Genomic DNA, 18,461 nt, shown 5'->3' with positions numbered 1-18,461 from the left:
CTGAATATATTACTTTTCTGAAGTTGTAAACCCTAAACAAGTTTATGTGCTATGTGTTGAGTTCGTATTAAGCATCCTGGAAAATAGCCTACTTTCTTGAATAGTTTCTATATGACTCTTCGTCTGTCCCCACCATGTACCCCATCCCATATTTTTAAACCAAAATAAGAGAGAAAGATTAATAAAGAAGGATTGATCAAATATCTACAATTCAGTTCAATACTGCCCTTTAGAATTTGCATTAATTTTGGAAAATCTCTCTCATGTGCTAAACAGTGACCTACCCAAGATTATAGCCACCAATGAAAATGTGGATTGTAATCCCTAACTTCGGTACTTCAGTTATTTCTTGATGTTTAAAATAAAAGACTTATTTAATGATATACTGAGAGTAATTAAAGATAGTTTTGAAATGGGTAAAAGGGGGTATTTACTTAGAGCACTTCTCTTTCTTTCTTTGTTGCAGGATTGGAATTTACTCATTTTAGGGGAAGAGAAAAGATAGGAAGTATCTGTTGAATGAGTTCACTGTGAACATTCCTCTTTTTTTCTTCTTTTTTCCCCAGCTTTCTTGAGATATTACTGACATATATTTCTTTGTTTTTTCTTTTTCTTTTTTTTTTGGCTTTTATTAAGTTTATGCATATGTGTGGTTAAGAGTCAAATACAACTATAAGTTCTTATATAAGCAGCACCAGCCAGTTCCCTCCCCAACATCTCTCTTCAGAGGCAAACATTCATCTCTTATTGGTCAATTTTTGTATTTATCTAAAGTCTCTAACAATAGGCTTGTATTACTGCTTTTTGTTTTTTCAAGCATAGTTTATTGATTTTTTTTGCCCATGGAAGATGAAGATTTTCTACCCCTGCCCCGCTTCAAATACATACACTGCCCATTCCTCATCTTCCTAATATGTATTGAATGATTAAATCATCATTTTCCCCCACAGCTGAATCATGGAGTAAATTAAGTTACTTTTTTCCTGTGCAATTTTTTATTGTTTGTGGAGTTAATTAACTTACAATTTTGTTTATTTGGTCTTTTAAAAATGTGCTTATCATAATACATAAATCAAGTATTCTATCAGTTTCCATCTTCCTGAAAAAATCTCTCTTGGATCCTACAGACCTGTTCTGTTCCAGACTGGATGCCTCTGTTTCTGGGGCACAAATGTCATCCTTAACAGTCTCTTCAGTTCTCATCCTGGGCGTTCCCTTCACTCTCCTGGGTAGGAATTTCTTTTTAAACATCTTATCCCACATCTTCCTGTTGATTCACTCTCTCTTTTGGGCAGAGCATCTCCTCCTATAGCTTCCTGAGAAATGATATATTAGAGATAAATTTGAAACTTACATGGTCTAAAAATATCTTTTGTTTACCCTTATGCTTGATTTGGCTGGGTATTTCTATTACTAGGTTGAAAATTATATTCCTTTAGAATTTTGAAAATATTACTCCCCTGGTGTTTCTCTTTAAAAGTTCAGTGCCATTCTGAGTCCTGATCCCTTGTACGTGAGCTGCTTTTTTCGTTCTAGAAATGTATAGGCTATTTTCTTTGTCCTCAGTATTCTAAAGTTTCCCAGTAATGTGCCTTGATATTGTCATATTTTTATCCATTGTACTGGGCACTTGGTGGACTCTTTAGTTCATAGCAGTGGTTCTTAACTGGAGGCAGTTTTGTCCCCTAGGGGACATTGGTAATGTCTGAGACATTTTTGGTTGTCATAACAGTGGGCATGCTGCTGGCATCTAGTGGATAGAGGCTAGGGAGCCTGCTAAACCCGAGGCCTGCTAAATATCCTATAAGGTACAGTACAGCTCCACAACAAAGAATTATTTGAGCCAAAAAGTGAATAATGCCAAGGATAAGAAATCCTGGTTTACCGAGTCTAGTATTATCAGCTTTCTGTGAAATATCCTTGCATTCTTTTTTTTTTTTTTCCATAAATGTTAGGGGTATCATCCACATCAGAGAAAGCTACAAAGAAAAAAATGTTTATGAGACACAACTCCCTTGCTTTTCTTTTTTTTTCTTTTTACCTTTGACCCCCTTCACCCATTTTTCCCATTCCTCACCTCCCCGCCCCCACCTCTGGCAACCACCAATCTGTTCTTTGTATCCATGAGCTTAGTTTTGTTTTGCTTTGTTTTGTTTTGTTTCGGATTCCACATATAAGAGAGATCATGCAGTATTTTTCTTTCTCTGTCTTGCTTATTTCACTTAGCATAATGCCCTCAAGGTCCATCCAGGTTATCACAAATGGCAAGATTTCATTCATTTTTATGGCTGAATAATATTCTATCGTGTATATATATCACAATTTCTTTATCCATTCATCTATTGATGGGCACTTAGGTTGTTTTCTTATCTGGGCTATTGTAAATAATGTGTAATGAACGTGGGAGTACATATATATATATCTTTTCAAGTTAATATTTTCATTTTCTTTGAATAAATACCCAGAACTGAAATTGCTGGATCGTATGGTAGTTCTATTTTGATTTTTTGAGGAGCCTCCATACTGTTTTCCATGGTGGCTGCAACAATTTACATTCTGTCAGCAGTTCACAAAGGTTCCTTTGTCTCTGCATCCTCGCCAACATTTGTAATCTCTCATTTTATTGATAGTAGCCATTCTAACAGGTGTTCATGATATCTCATTGTGGTTTTTGTTTTTTTTTTAAAGATTTTTTCATTTTTTCATTTTTCTCCCCAAAGCCCCCCGGTACGTAGTTGTATATTCTTCGTTGTGGGTCCTTCTAGTTGTGGTATGTGGGATGCCGCCTCAGCGTGGTTTGACAAGCAGTGCCATGTCCACGCCCAGGATTTGAACCAACGAAACACTGGGCAGCCTGCAGCGGAGTGCGTGAACTCAACCACTCGGCCATGGGGCCAGCCCCTCATTGTGGTTTTGATTTGCGTTCCCTGATGATTAATGATGATGAGCATTTTTTCATGTACCTGTTGGCCATCTGTATGTCTTCTTTGGAAAGATGTCTTACTCAGATCTTCTAACCGTTTTTTTTTTTTAACCAAGAAAGTGTGTTTCTTTGTAAATGAAAATGATTATTTGAATTTCAAGAGCTGGTCACTTGTAGAAGTTTCCATGTCTTTTTATTAATTTTAAAAAAATTTTTTATTATTTGAGTTCATAATAGTTTACATCTTTGTGAAATTTCAGTTGTACATTATTTCTTGTCTGTTACCACATAGGTGCTCCCCTTCACCCCCTGTGCCCACCCCTCAACCCCTTCCCCTGGTAACCACTGAACTGTTTTCTTTGTCCATGTGCTTGTTTTTATTTCACATGTGAGTGAAATCATCTGGTGTTGGTCTTTCTCAGTCTGGCTTATTTCACTAAGCATAATTCCCTCTAGGTCTTTCAGTGTTGTTGCAAATGGGATGAATTTGTCTTTTTTTCAGGCTGACTGGTATTCCATTGTATGTATATACCACATCATCTTTATCCAATCATCAGTCAGTGGGCACTTGGGTAGTTTCCATGTCTTGGCTATTGTGAATAGTGCTGCAATGAATGTAGGGATACATATGTTACTTTGGATTGTTGATTTCAAGTTGTTTGGGTAGATACCCAGTAGTGGGATAGCTGGGTCATATGGTAGTTCTATTTTTAGTCTTTTGAGGAATCTCTATACTGTTTCCATAGTGACTGCACCAGTTTGCATTCCCACCAGCAGTGTATGAGGGTTCCCTTCTCTCCACACCCTCTCCAATGTTTATTATTTTTAGTCTTAGTGATTATAGCTACTTTAACAGGCATAAGGTAGTATCTTAGTGTAGTTTTGATTTGCATTTCCCTGATGATTAGTGATGTTGAACATCATTTCATGTGTTTATTGGCCATCTGTATATCTTCTTTGGAAAAATGTCTGTTCATATCCTCTGCCTGTTTTTTTGATCAGGCTGTTTGTTGTTTTGTTGTTCAGTTGTGTGAGTTCCTTATATATTATGGAGATTAACTGCTTGTCAGATAGATGATTTGCAAATATTTTCTCCCAGTTGGTGGGTTGTCTTTTGGTTTTGATCCTAGTTTCTTTTGCCTTACAGAAGCTCATTAGTCTGATGAACTCCCACTTGTTTATTTTTTCTGTTATTTCCCTTGTCTGAGAAGACATGGTATTCAAAAAGATCCTTGAAAGTTCAGTGTCAAAGAGTGTACTACCTATATTATCTTCCAGGAGTTTTATGGTTTCAGGACTTATCTTCAAGTCTTTGATCCATTTTGAGTTTATTTTTGTGTATGGTGTGAGATAATGGTCCACTTTCATTGTTTTGCATGTGGCTGTCCAGTTTTCCCAACAGCATTTATTGAACAGACTATCTTTTCTCCATGGTATGTTCTTGGCACCTTGGTTGAAGATTAGCTGTCCGTAGATGTATGATTTTATTTCTGGGCTTTCAGTTCTGTTCCACTGATCTGTGTGCCTGTTTTTGTACCAGTACCATGTTGTTTTGATCCCTATGGCTTTGTAGGACGTTTTGAAGTCAGGGATTTTGATGCCTCCAGCTTTGTTCTTTTTACTCAGTATTGTTTTAGCAATTCAGGGTCTTTGGCTGCCCCATATGAATTTTAGGATGCTTTGCTCTATTTCTGTGAAGAATGTCATTGGGATTCTGATGGGGATTGCATTGAATCTGTAGATTGCTTTGGGTAGTATGGACATTTTAACTGTGTTTATTCTTCCAATCCATGTGCACAGAATCTCTTTCCATCTCTTTATGTCATTATCTATTTCTTTCAATAGTGTCTTATGCTTTTCATTGTATAAGTCCTTCACCTCCTTAGTTAAATTTATTCTCTAGGTCCTTTATTCTGTTTTTTGCGATTGTAAATGGAATTATATTCTTGAGTTCTCTTTCTGTAAGTTTATTATTAGAGTACAGAAATTCAACTGATTTTTGTAAGTTGATTTTGTACCCTGTAACTTTATTGTAGTTGTTAATTATTTCTAATAGTTTTCCAATGGATTCTTTAGGGTTTTGTTAAGAGTTTTTATCATAAATGGCTGTTGGATCTTGGCAAATGCTTTCTCTGCATCTGTTGAGATGATCATGTGGTTTTTTCCCCTCATTTTGTTAATGTGGTGTATCATGTTGATTGATTTGCGGATGTTGAACCATGCCTGTGTCCCTGGAATAAATCCCACTTGATCATGATGTATGATGTTTGCGATGTATTGCTGTATTCGAGTTGCCAATATTTTGTTCAGGATTTTTGCATCTATGTTCATCAGCGATATTGGCCAGTAGTTTTCCTTTTTTGTCTTGCCCTTGTCAGGCTTTGGTATCAGTGTAATGTTGACCTCACAGAATGTGTTAGGAAGTGTTCCATCTTCCCTAATTTTTTGGAATAGCTTGAGAAGGATAGGTGTTAAATCCTCTTTGAAAGTTTGGTAGAATTCCCCAGGGAAGCCGTCTGGTCCTGGGCTTTTATTCTTGGGGATTCTTTTGATTACTGTTTGAATCTCTTTCCTTGTGATTTGTCTATTCAGATTCTCTATTTCTTTTTGATTCAGCTTTGGGAGGTTGTAAGAATCTAAGAATTTATCCATTTCCTCTAGATTGTCCATTTTGTTGGCATATAATTTTTGGACTATTCTCTGATAATCCATTGTATTCCAGTGGCATCCAGTGTTATTTCTACTCTTTCATTTCTAATTTTATTTATCTGAGATTTCTCTCTTTTTTTCTTTGTAAGTCTGGCTAGGGGTTTGTCAGTTTTATTTATCTTCTCAAAGAACCAGCTCTTTGTTTCATTGATCCTTTCTACTGCCTTTTTTGTTTCAATAGCATTAATTTCTGCTCTGATTTTTATTGTTTCTCTCCTTCTACTGACCTTGAGCTTTGTTTGTTCTTTTTTTCTAATTCAGTTAGGTGTAGTTTGAGATTGCTTATTTGGGATTTTTCTTTTTTGGTAAGCTTGTATTGCGATGAATTTCCCTTTTAGTACAGCTTTTGCTGCATCTCATATGAGTTGGTATGGTATGTTATCATTTTCATTTGTCTTCAGATATTTTTTTATTTCTCCTGTAATTTCTTTAATGATCCATTGCTCGTTCAATAGCATGTTGTTTAGTCTCCACATCTTTGTCCTTTTGTCAGCTCTTTTCTTGTAATTAATTTCTAGCTTTATGGCATTGTGATTGGAAAAGATGCTTGTTGTTATTTCAATCTTCTTAAATTTATTGATGCATGCCTTGTTTCCCAGCATATGGTCTATGCTTGAGAATGTTCCATGCACACTTGAGAAGAATGTGTAGTGTGCTGTTATTGGATGGAGTGTTCTATATATGTTTGTTAAGTCCATGTGGTCTAGCTTTTCATTTAATTCCACTGTTTCCTTGTTGATTTTCTGTCTGAATGATGTATCCATTGATGTGACTTGGGTATTGAGGTCCCCTACTATTATTGTGTTATTATTAATGTCTTCTTTTAGGTTTGTTAATAGTTGCTTTATGAAATTTGGTGATCCTATGTTGTGTGCATAGATATTTATAAGCGTTATTTCTGCTTGAAAGAGTGTACCTTTGATCATTATAGGCTGCCCCTCTTTGTCTCCCTTGACCTGTCTTATCTTGAATTCTACTTTGTCTGATGTGAGTATAACGACACCTGCTTTCTTTTGTTTGCCATTAGCTTGGAGTATCATCTTCCACTCCTTCACTCTGAGCCTGTATTTGTCATTGGAGCTGAGATGTGTTTCCTGGAGGCAGCATATTGTTGGGTCTTGTTCTTTAATCCATCTTGACACTGTGTGTCTTTTTATTGGAGCATTCAATCCATTTACGTTTAGGGTGATTCTTGATGTATGAGGGCTTAATGCTGTCATTATATCACTCATTTTCCAGTTTTCCTGCATTTCCTTTGTTTCTCGTCCTGTGTGCATTGGTCTACACATTGAATTATCTAATTTTTTATGATGTGTTTCTTTGTGTTTTCCTTGTTTATTTTTTGTGTCTCTGTTCTGCTTTTTTGTTTAGTGGTTAGCCTGAGGTTTGTATTCAGAATCTCGTGTATAACATAGTCCATTTTCTGATGGCCTCTTATTTTCCTAGTCTAAACCGATTTGGTCCCTTTCCTCCTCCCCTCCTGAGTTGTTTTTCTTATTCCAACTTGTGTTGTGAGATTGTGGTTAAAGTGACAAGCTTGTCTTTGTTTTTGGTGTTTTCCTTCCCTTTAGCCAAATGCTATGGTTGAATATTTGCTATCCTATTCTGATTCTGTCTACCTGTTTATCTCCTTACTCTGTGTTTTGTGACCCCTTTCTCCCTGTTTTTCTTTTTTCAGGTATGAAGGCCTTCTTGAAGATTTCTTTTAGGGGAAGATCTCGTAACTACAAAGTCCCTTAGCTTTTGTTTCTCTGGGAAAGATTTAATTTCTCCCTCATATCTGAAGGATATTTTTGCTGGATTGAGTATTCCTGGCTGAAGATTCTTGTCTTTTAAAATTTTGAATATGTTGTTCCATTCTCTCCTAGCTTGTAAGGTTTCTGCAGAGAAATCCGCTGGAAGCCTGATAGGGGTTCCTTTGTCGGTTATTTTCTTCTGCCTTGCTGCCCTTGATATTCTTTCTTTATGATTCATTTTTGCCAGTTTTACTATTATATGCCTTACAGTAGGTCTTTTTATATTGACAAATCTAGGAGATCTGGAAGCTTCTTCCACACATATTTCTCTCTCTTTCCCTAGATTTGGGAAGTTCTCTGCTATTATTTCTTTGAACATACCTTCTGCTCCATTCTCCTCCTCTTCTTCTTGAATGCCTACAATTCTTATGTGGCATTTCCTCATTGAGTCAGATATTTCTTGGAGACTTTCTTAATTTCTTTTTAGTTTTAGTTCTCTCTCCTCCTCTATCTGGAGCATTTCAACATGTCTATCTTCAGTTATGCTGATACGCTCTTTGGTGTGTGCTTGAGTGTTCAGGGAATCCATATTTTGTTTTATCTCTTCCATTGTGTCTTTCATCTCTCATATTTCTGATTGATTCTTCTTTATAGTTTCCATCTCTTGGGTGAAGTAGCTTCTGAACTCATTGAGTGGTTTCTCTACGTTCTCTTTTGACTTATTGAGTTTTTTGATGATAGCTGTTTTGAATTCTTTGTCATTTAGATTACATATTTCTGCATCCTCAGGACTGATTTCTGGGTGCTTGTCATTTTCTCTCTGGTCTGTAGGTCTAATGTGTTTAGTATTGCTAGAGGCTTTGTTTTTTTTGCATCCTGGCATTATTAGGTTGCAGTTACCACCTATCGCCACTGGGTGGGGGTCAGGAGCCCCATATTCTGAGCCCTCTGCCTTCAGCCAAAATCCTAGGGGCTGGAGCCGGCTGAGTGGGTGGGGCAAGGGGTGCTTTCTCCTGCTTGCTCTCTCCCCCTACTCTCCTGGGGTGTTGGCTTGATGAGGTCAGCCCTGGTAGAAGGCTTCTCTCTAGGCTGCAAGGGCCCTAGGGAGTGCTTGATGTTCGCATGAATGAACGTCCCCTCCCCCCTTCCTCCCCTTTAGGAGGCCTCCCGCAGTCCCAATTGCACTCTTTAGGGGAGATAGCAAAGATCTCTCTTACCCTGTTCCACCTCCGAGGGGGTTCCAGCCTCTCCCTTCTCCATCATATGGCTTCGTGGATCTCTCCAATGTTTTTTTGTTGAGTTTGGATGTCCCCTGTTGGAGTATGGATGATTTTTTCATTGTTTATTGGAGGGGGAAGATTTCTGAGAGACCTCAGTCCACCGTGATGCTGACGTCACTCTCTTCTGTCCATTTTTTAATCAGATTGTTTTTTCTTTTGCTATTGAGTTGTATGAGTACTTTATATATTTTGAATATTAACCCCTTATCAGATATGATTTGCAAATATTTTTTTCCAGTGAGTAGGTTGCCGTTTCATTTTGTTGATAGTTTCCTTTGCTATGCAGAAACTTTTTAATTTGATGTAGTTCCACTTGTTTATTTTTGCTTTTGCTGCTTTTGCTTTTGATGTCAGATTAAAAAAATCATTGCTCAGACCTTTGTCAACCTTACTGCCTATGTTTTCTTGTGGGAGTTTTATGGTTTCAGGTCTTATGTTCAAGTCTTTAATCCCTTTTGAGTTAATTTTTGTGTGTTGTGTAAGATAGTGGGTCCAGTTTCATTCTTTTGCATGTGGCTGTCCAGTTTTCCCAGCACCATTTTTTGAAGAGACTATCCTTTCACCCATTGTATATTCTTGGCTCCTTTGTCATACATTAATTGACTATTTAGGTGTGGGTTTATTTCTGGGTTCTCTATTCTGTTCCATTGCTCTGTGTGTCTGTTTATGCCAATTCCATACAGTTTTAATTACTATAGCTTTGTAAAATAGTTTGAATCCAAGGAGTGGGATGCCTCCAGCTTTGTTCTTTCTCAAGATTGCTTTGGCTATTCTGGGTCTTTTTTGGTTCATACAAATTTTAGGATTGTTCTATTTCTCTCAAAAATGTTAGAATTTTGATTGAGATTGCATTGAATCTGTAGATTGCTTTGGGTAGGATGAACATTTTAACAGTATTAATTCCTCTTTTTTTAAGGTATGCCTTGTTTTTTTTGTTTTTTGGGGTTTTTTTTTGGTGAGAAATATTGGCCTTGAGCTAACATCCATTGCCTATCTTCATCTTTTTGTTCTCTCCCCAAAATCCTGGTACATAGTTGTATATCCTAGTTGTAAGTCGTTCTGGTTCCTCTGTGTGGGTTACTGTCACAGCTTGGCTTGATGAGTGGTGTGTAGGTCTGCACCAAGGATCCAAACTGGCAAACCCCAGGCCACCGAAGTGGAGCTCAAGAACTTAACCATTCGGCCACAGGACTGGCCCCAACAATATTACTTGTTCTAGTCTATGAGCATGGAATATCTTTCCATTTATTTGTGTCTTCTTCAGTTTCTTTCCTTAAAAAAGTAAAAATTTAACCTCCTTGGTTAAATTTATTCCTAGATATTTTGTGTGTATGAGAGGAAGATTTGCCGTGAGCTAACATCTGTTGCCAGTCCTCCTCCTTTTTTGCCTGAGGAAGACTAGCCCTGAGTTAACTAATTTGCCAGTCTCCTCTACCTGGTATGTGGGTTGCCTCCACAGCATGGCTGATGAGTGGAGTAGGTCCGCATCCAGGATCCAAACCTGTGAACCCTGGGCCACTGAAGTGGAGCACACAGAAGTTTAACCACTTGGCCACAGGGCCAGCCCCTATTTTATTCTTTTTGATGCAATTGTAAATAAGATTGTTTTCTTAATTTCTCTTTCTGATAATTCATTATTAGTGTATAGAAACACAACAGATTGTGTATTGATTTTGTATCTTGCAACTTTACCAAACTTGTTTAGTAAACTAATAGTTCTAACAGATTTTTGATAGAGCCATTAGGGTTTTATCGATATAGTATCATATCATCTCCAAATAATGACAGTTTTACTTCTTCCTTTACAATTTGCATGGTTGTTATTTCTTTTCCTTGCCTAATTTCTCTAGCTAGGACTTACAATACCATGTTGAATGAAAGTGGCAAGAGTGGGCATCCTTGTTCCTAATCTTAGAGGAAAAACTTTCAGCTTTTCACTGTTGAGTATGTGAGCTGTGGGTTTGTTATATATGACCTTTATTAAGTTGAGCTATGTTCCCTCTCTGCCTGCCTTTTTTTTTTTTTTTAAAGATTTTATTTTTTCCTTTTTCTCCCCAAAGCCCCCCAGTACATAGTTGTGTATTCTTCGTTGTGGGTTCTTCTAGTTGTGGCATGTGGGACGCTGCCTCAGCGTGGTCTGATGAGCAGTGCCATGTCCGCGCCCAGGATTCGAACTGACGAAACACTGGGCCGCCTGCAGCGGAGTGCGCGAACTTAACCACTCTGCCACGGGGCCAGCCCCCATCTGCCTGCCTTTTTGAGAGTTTTTACGATAAATGGATGTAGAATTGTGTCAGGTGCTTTTTTTGCATCTATTAAGATGATCATATGATTTTTATCCTTCATTTTGTTAATGTGGTGTATCACATTGACTGATTTGCAGATGCTGAGCCATCCTTGCATCTCTGGAGTAAATCCCACTTGATCATGGTGTATGATCCCTTTAATGTATTTTTGAATTTGGTTTGATAATATTTTAAGAGTTGATTTTTACATCAATGTTCATCAGGGATATTGGCCTGTAATTTTCTTCTGCCGTTCCCTCCTCTTCTTATTTCTGGAAGAGCTGGAGAAGGATTGGTATTAATTCTTCTTTGAATGTTTGGTAGAAGTCATCAGTGAAGCCATCTGGTCCTGGACTTTTGTTTCTTGGGTGGTTTTTGATTACTGATCCAATCTTATTAATAGTAGTTGGTCTGTTCAGATTTTCTATTTCATCATGATTCAGTCTTGGTAGGTTGTATGTTTCTAGGAATTTATCCATTTCTTCTCATTTGTCCAATTTGTTGGCATATAATTGTTCATCGTAGTATCTTAGGATCCTTTGTATTTTTGTGGTGTCAGTTGTAATGTCTCTTCCTTCATTTCTGATTTTATTTGAGTCTTGTCATTTTTTTTTTTTTTTGGTGAGCCTAGTTAAATGTTTGTCAATTTTGTTTATCTTTTCAAAGAACCAGCTATTAGTTTCATTGATCTTTTCTGTTGTCTTTTTGTGTCTTTCATTTATTTCTGTTCTAATCTTTGTTATTTCCTTTTTTATGCTAACTTTGAGCTTTGTTCTTTTCTAGTTCCTTGAAGTGTAAAGTTACGTTATTTATTTGAGACTTTTTTTGTTTCTTGAAGTAGGCATTTATTGCTATGAAATTCCCTCTTAGAACTGCTTTTGCTGTATCCCATAAATTTTGGTGTGTTATGTTTCCATTTTTGTTTGTCTTTTGTATTTTTTTATTTCTATTTTGATTTCTTCTTTGACTCACCCGTTGTTCAGTAGTGTGTTGTTTAATCTCCACGTATTTGTGAGTTTTCCTGTTTTCTTCATGTAATTCATTTCTAATTTCATATCATTGTGGTCAGAAAAGATGCTTGATATGTTTTCAGTCTTCTTAAATTTATTAAGACTTGTTTCTTGGCCTAATATATGATCTATCATGGAAAATGTTCCATGTGCAGTTGAGTGGAATGTATATTCTGTTGCTTTTGGATGAAGTGTTCTGTGTATATCTGTTAAGTTCTTGTGGTCTGATGTGTCATTTAAGGCCACTATTTCCTGATTGATTTTCTGTCTGTATATCTATCCATCAATGTAAGTGGGGTGTTAAAATCTTCTACTGTTGATCTCTGCTATCTGTTTCTCCTTTTAGAACTGTTAATATTTGCTTTATATATTTAGCTGCTCCTGTGTTAGGTGCATATTTATAAATGTTATATCCTCTTGTTAGATTGACCCCTTTATCGTTATGTAATGCCTTTCCTTGTCTCTTATTACAGTCTTTGTTTTAAAATCTCTTTTGTCTGATATAGGTATAGCTACTCCAGCTTTCTTTTGGTTTCCATTTGTATGGAATATCTTTTCCTATCCCTTCACTTTCAGTCTGTGTGTGTCATTACATCTAAAGTGAGTCTCTGGTAGGCAGCACATAAATGAATCTTATTTTTTTATCCCTTCAGCCACTCTCTGTTTTGATGGAAGAATTTAGTCCATTTACATTTAAAATAATTATTGATAGGTGTGTATTTATAGCCATTTTAATTGTTTTTTTTGCTGTTTTTGTAGTTTCTCTCTGTTTCTTTCTTCTCCTCTTGCTCTCTTCCTTTGTGTTTTGATAACTTTCTTTAATGGTATGTTTATATTCCTTTCTCTTTATCTTTTGTGTATTTACTATAGGTTTTTGCTTTGAGGTTGCCATGAAGCTTACATATAACAACTTATATGTAATTTGTGTTCTTTCTTTGCTAGTTTTCTCTCTTCCATTTTTTTCTTTTCTCCCCTTATGGAAAAACTCTTATGATTTAGTTATTAGACCTCCTAGAATGATTCTCTACTTTTCTTGACTTTACTTCTCTATTTTATATTTTTTGGTCTTTTTTCTATACTTTCTAAAATTTCCTCAATTTAATTTTTTCTATCAGAGTTTTAATTTTTAAGATATTTTACTCTGAATCTGCCTTTATTATTGTATCCTGTTCTTTTTTTATAATTGTGATGTCTTATCTCTCTGAGGATATTAATGATAGTTTTGTAAGAATTATTCTCCCTTCACAATCTCTGTTTTTACCAAGTTGCTCTTTTCTGTTTGTTTTTGTCTGTCTCTTTCAACTTACAGCCTGTCCTCAGACATCTGATGCTTCTTGATGGAGTGTTCATAGTTAGGATTAAGGGACTGAGAGCTCTGAGTCCTGAGGTGGGATTATTGACTCTGAGCTTGAATTTTGGGTGATCTTCCTAAGATGTAATCTTTCCTCTTGGGCTTGTTGGATTCCCCATAAAAGACTCTTCTGATCGCCTACCTAGAGAGTAAAGGTCTGGTTACCAACATTCTGGGACCAATGGGGAACAAGAGCTAGGGGAATCAGTGTGACACTAACTTAATCCTATTGTTTTGCCACACTTCAACTCTTGACTTCTTATTGTTTCTCAGCCCAGTGACCTCCTGTTTTATTCACATCAGAGAGGTAATCTGTAGTGTTCCACCAAGTGGGAAAGAGGTGGTCACCAAGTAGCTATGAGGTGGGGATCTGACTACTTCTTATAGCCACTTCAGCTCTACTTTCAAGGTACCTGATGCCCCTAATTCCTGCGCCTTTTGGAGATTTGTGGGATAAATTTGGTTGATTCTCAGCCTTTTCTCCTTTTCTCTTCTTCCAGACCTTGAGAGTGTATGCCTTTTAAAAAATCTTCTTATTCTTACTTTGGTAGAGTTTTAGGAGGTATCAAACTAGATGCTTGTATTCAGTCTTCCTTCTTTTCCCAGAAGTTCATCTGTCCTATTTTCTAAGCCCAAAGAAGTAGGAGAGAGAGGAAATGAAGTAATTTGTCAAGGATAAAAATGAAAGGGCTTTCATACACACCCTTTCTTTTCACCCTAATTGATGATAAGCTTATTGGAGCATCTTAATTTGAACCTCTGTATTCCCTGGCATGAGCAAACTATTCCACTTGGTACCAATTTCTGCTAGCATGTAATACCATCTGAAAGCAAGCAACAGAAAAATTGAAATATTTACTAAGTACTTTCATTGGACAATTCACTGTTCCACGTGTTGTAGCTAGATTTACAGGGGGAAGCATACTTTTCATTTCAAAATCTTGGAAGAAGGAAAATGAATCAGGGGACAAAAGTGGGAGCCATGACTGTGATATACTACATTTTACCATATAACTTGGTGGACTTGTTTTTTTTTTCACTTCTACAGGACTATTAATGAATTTTTTTCCATGACAATGTGAAAAGCTAAGATGATATATTTTTTTTGATCATCAAGATATAGTAAAAGCTCTATTTTTAGTTTGATTAGAATATTGAATATAGTAGTTTATAATATATATTGTGTTGATTATATTAGTCATATATATTTATCATATATTATTTGTGCAAAATAAATCTAGTAGGGAAAGTTTTGAGTCTTTTTTCCAATGGATTAATAGTATTTAGCAAAATAAAGTTTCTACAGAGGAAAGTCCTGAATCAGTGTAGAAGAAATAGCATTAGCCTGAGTCAAGAAACTTAAATTCTAATTTTGACTCTGTCAGTAGCCATCTGTGTTACTTATCAAATCACTACATTTTTGAGCTTCTTATTATAAAGTGAGAATTTTTCTTTGAATCGCTTTTAGCCCAAAATTCAACGATTCTAATTAGTTCTCTCTTTTAGGACGTCACATTAATGCCTTATCTCACAAGAGGGCTTAGTTCTCATTCCTTTTATTTCAGACAAGATTCCTGTGCTAAGCAAAGAAAAACTACCTGTGGTGGGAATTGGGAAGCATCTGTGTGGTATGGCAACAGGTATGTAAACATGTTAATAATGTCTAGATAAACAGTAAGCTTTAGCTTAACATGGTCCCGACCATTTGAATAGTCTCTTTTGAATCTTATATCATTTATGTTACAACTCATTAATCTTCAAGTACCACTGGCCTTGTATTATATTGGATTCAGAGCTTTCCTATTTATCTGCTCATTTTGGCCATTTGTAGAATGAATTGAAGAATTTTATATGTAAATACTGTGTCATATGGGACCTTAAAGTTCTTTGGGCTATTTTTCAGCCCAAAAGGAAATGAATTATTTATGGAAACTGTATGATCCCACCCCCGAAACTAGTGACTTTTTTAGAGGAGTTGCTGGGAAGGACTCAGAAACCTCTCTCACTAGAAGGCGATTATGTATCAGGATTCTGGGGAAAAAGAAAAATGTTAGACCAAAATCAAATTCTAAGGTGTCTTATTTTAGCACTTCTATCCATCAGATCTAGCAGGGTAAAGTGGAAAGACCATGGGCTTTGAAATCAGATAGTCCAGGGTTCAGCTCTGTTCTGTAACCTTGGCAAATTATTTAACCATTCTGAGCTTTGGTTCTCTCATCTGTAAAGTGGGGATAATAATATATATATGATTTACCAGGTTACATGCAAAGAGTCTCTGGTGCATATTTGTGTCAATAAATGTTAACTATTGTTACATCATCTTCCTGGCTTTTGCTAGTTTCATTGTTCACCCATATAGGGAACTTGGAGCTTCTATAAGACGTTATTCAAACTGGCTGGAAATGGCTTTGAGTATTATGTATTTGTGTTGTCCTTCATAGTTTTTAGATGACTTTCATGTACCTTATCTCATTTAACCCTCATAAAAGCCTTCTGAAGTCAGCAAGTTCTATCCTGGGGAGGAAAAAAAGCATACTCCTTTACTCCTACCAATCTGATCCAAATTTCTTAGGACTATAGTCTATACGGGCCATTTCTCGTGTTCCACACACTTTCGCCCTCTTTCGCCACAGGTAAGAATTCACTCTTATCTGAATTCTACCTTCATCACTCTGTCATCAGCTTACTGAGAAATCTCTCCTGCAATGGCTTGCCCTTCTTGAAATTCTCATTCCTTGTCTTTTGTGACACTCTTCTTTCCTGGTTCTTACCCTACTTCTATGCTATTCTTTCTCTGTTTCTCTCGTGGTCTCCTTCCACTACCTGTCCTTTAGATATTAATATTTAGACCCATCTGCTGCACACGTAATGTCTTGCCCCTATCTTCAAACTCTTCCGTGGCTCCCAGTCCCTGTAGCATAATGTCGAGGCTCTTTAACACGACATCCTAGTCTCAGTCTGGTCTCTGCCTTCCTCTCTTTGCCACTTCCTGCCTCCAGCTTTACTGGTCAGCAAATTCAAACCCCATGTACTTTTCCCATTTACTATACTGAGTCAATTTCTAAAGTGGCCAATTTCTACTCATCCTTCAGCTCAGTTGTCACCACTTTCAAGGAGCCTAGTTAAACAAGATAGTCCTCCTAAGGATTTATCATAATACCCTCTGCATGTCTTTACCATATTGTGTTTTAATTATCTGTTTATATATCTAATTCTCCCACTGTGCTGTGAATTTTTTCAGCGTAGGGAGTGTGCTAACATGATGCTTGATACATAACAAAATCTCGGTAAATGTTTGAATGCATGAGTGATCTTGGCCACCAATTTGCTTTTTTCTTATCCCTTTCTAGATATGTGGCTTTGTCCTTTAAATTGTAAAGAAGAGATTGAGATAGATTTTTTAAGCTCCTTCTGGTTCTAAAATAATTTCATTTTTTAAATAATTTTTCTGGTTATTCACATTTCTGAAGATCATTTACCTAAGTCCAGTATAGGTAAAACAGTGACTAAATATATTTTTTAAGAAAATAATAGTTTATGAAATAATAGATTAGCTATTGCTTTCTCCAAATAATAGGTTACTAATGATGTTTGTGGACTTAAATTCATATATTAGATTAAATTTACTCGTGAAATATCAGATCATTTAGTGTTCACTTGTGACATCTTAGGGTAATCAAATTTAAACATACACGTTTTCCATTGAACAGGCACAGCATGACAGCCTAATCAGACAGAAAATGTGGGTTTTACAGCGTATATTCAGAGTCTTTCCAATAATGTCAACAATATAGCGCTCTTCAGTGGGAAGTAGTTATAGTCATCAAAAAATCCATTTGTTTAGTTTTTAAATGTAGTATAAGTTTTTCATTTTAATATGGAGTACATCCATCTCTAAGTTTCTGTGTATGAATCATCAATACATCCAAAAAGCCTTGCAGATGAAAGATATTCAGTAACTATTTGCTGAATAAATGAATAAATACAGTGAGGCTACTCAGTGAGGCCTACTTTCTACATTCTGCCCCCCTCCTCTCAGCTTTTTGACTCATCACTATTTGCTGTGAACATCTCACGTTTCAGGACTGACACCTAACATCAGTCTTAGCAGATGCTTAGCAGATGCCTTTCCTCTTTATTTCTTTCCTTGGGTTTCTTAAGCTCAAAATTTCCCTGGAATGTAAGTGTAGGTAAATACGTTTTTTCTATACAAGTCATTTCCTCAGCTAGGGTAGGAGAAGTGAGAGCCAATTCGACTAGTTGAACTGAAAGTTTTTGCAAATTGTAGATCTTAAGCTTCAGAAAGTTTTAGTGGAAAGTAGACTTTATGCAGCATAAATCACTGAAGAAAGTGAGACAGAGCAAATAGGAAGAGTTGGTAATTCATGAAAGAATTACTGCAAGTATAAAGCTAAGTAGGTTTTTGTTGGTTTTGTTGCTGGGTTTTTAAAAACCATACTGCTTAATAAATGTAAAAAATATTTATTTTTAAAGATGATGTGGTTTGGGGGGGGCCACATAATTGTGTTTGCAGATCTTGCATTACGATGTTTGGTTGAAACCTATGCTGCCAGTTGTGAGGAAAGGAATGAAGAACCTTTAGCCAAACGCATAAAGAATGATAAAACAGAGAAAGAAATTAACACTTTGGCCAAGGAAGGAAATGAAAAAAATGTCCCAGAGAAGTGGACCCCTGTGGCTGGCATTGTTATTGCACTCTGTTGTCACCACAGGTGTGATTGGAGACATTATGTGGGCAAAGAATATTTCAAGGCTCTAGGCCTTGGAGCAGTGGAATTCCACTATTTCCAGCGAATGAGTAGTTGGGCAACTTGTGGAATGCGGAAAACATCTTTGGAAGCCTCAAATAGTACCCCAGTGAGAAAAGATAATCAGAATGATGACAGTGAAGAGCATGATGATGGGAGATACAGAATCACAGAGGACAGCGCTGAGAGTTTGCCTGGGTAAGTGACTACTTTGAAATGTATAACACTGGGGCAGAAATATTTTATTATTGCTGTACTGTCTTTTTAAATGAATATTATCATAAACTTATTCATGAAAATGTATTTTACCTTCTAATTTTAGAATAAGTTAAAATACACACCTTTTCATTGTGGTCATAAATAAAATGTATCCTGAAAGTGTGGGACATATTACATAG

At 36.4% G+C, this 18,461-nt stretch overlaps 1 protein-coding gene across 3 annotated transcripts in view; it reads left to right on the top strand.

Moving 5' to 3' along the window:
- The window catches only part of TRMT13 (tRNA methyltransferase 13 homolog), a 32,857-nt gene that overhangs the window by 12,376 nt on the left and 2,020 nt on the right, over positions 1-18,461 (top strand). Inside the window, exons 9-10 of one of the 3 annotated variants that reach the window (XR_011532428.1) lie at positions 14,860-14,934; positions 18,028-18,261. Coding sequence is in view for 2 of the 3 variants with exons in the window: in XM_008508379.2 (XP_008506601.1) it covers positions 14,860-14,934; positions 17,829-18,261 (508 nt within the window). In the remaining variant the exon portion in view is untranslated. Of the gene's footprint in view, positions 1-14,859; positions 14,935-15,783; positions 15,928-17,828; positions 18,262-18,461 lie in introns of those variants that run through there. The other 2 variants (XM_008508379.2, XM_070592187.1) reach the window with 2 other exon arrangements.

Source organism: Equus przewalskii, chromosome 24, assembly GCF_037783145.1.
Source record: "Equus przewalskii isolate Varuska chromosome 24, EquPr2, whole genome shotgun sequence".
NCBI lineage: Eukaryota > Metazoa > Chordata > Mammalia > Perissodactyla > Equidae > Equus > Equus przewalskii.
This window is presented reverse-complemented; position numbering and strand designations above follow the sequence as displayed.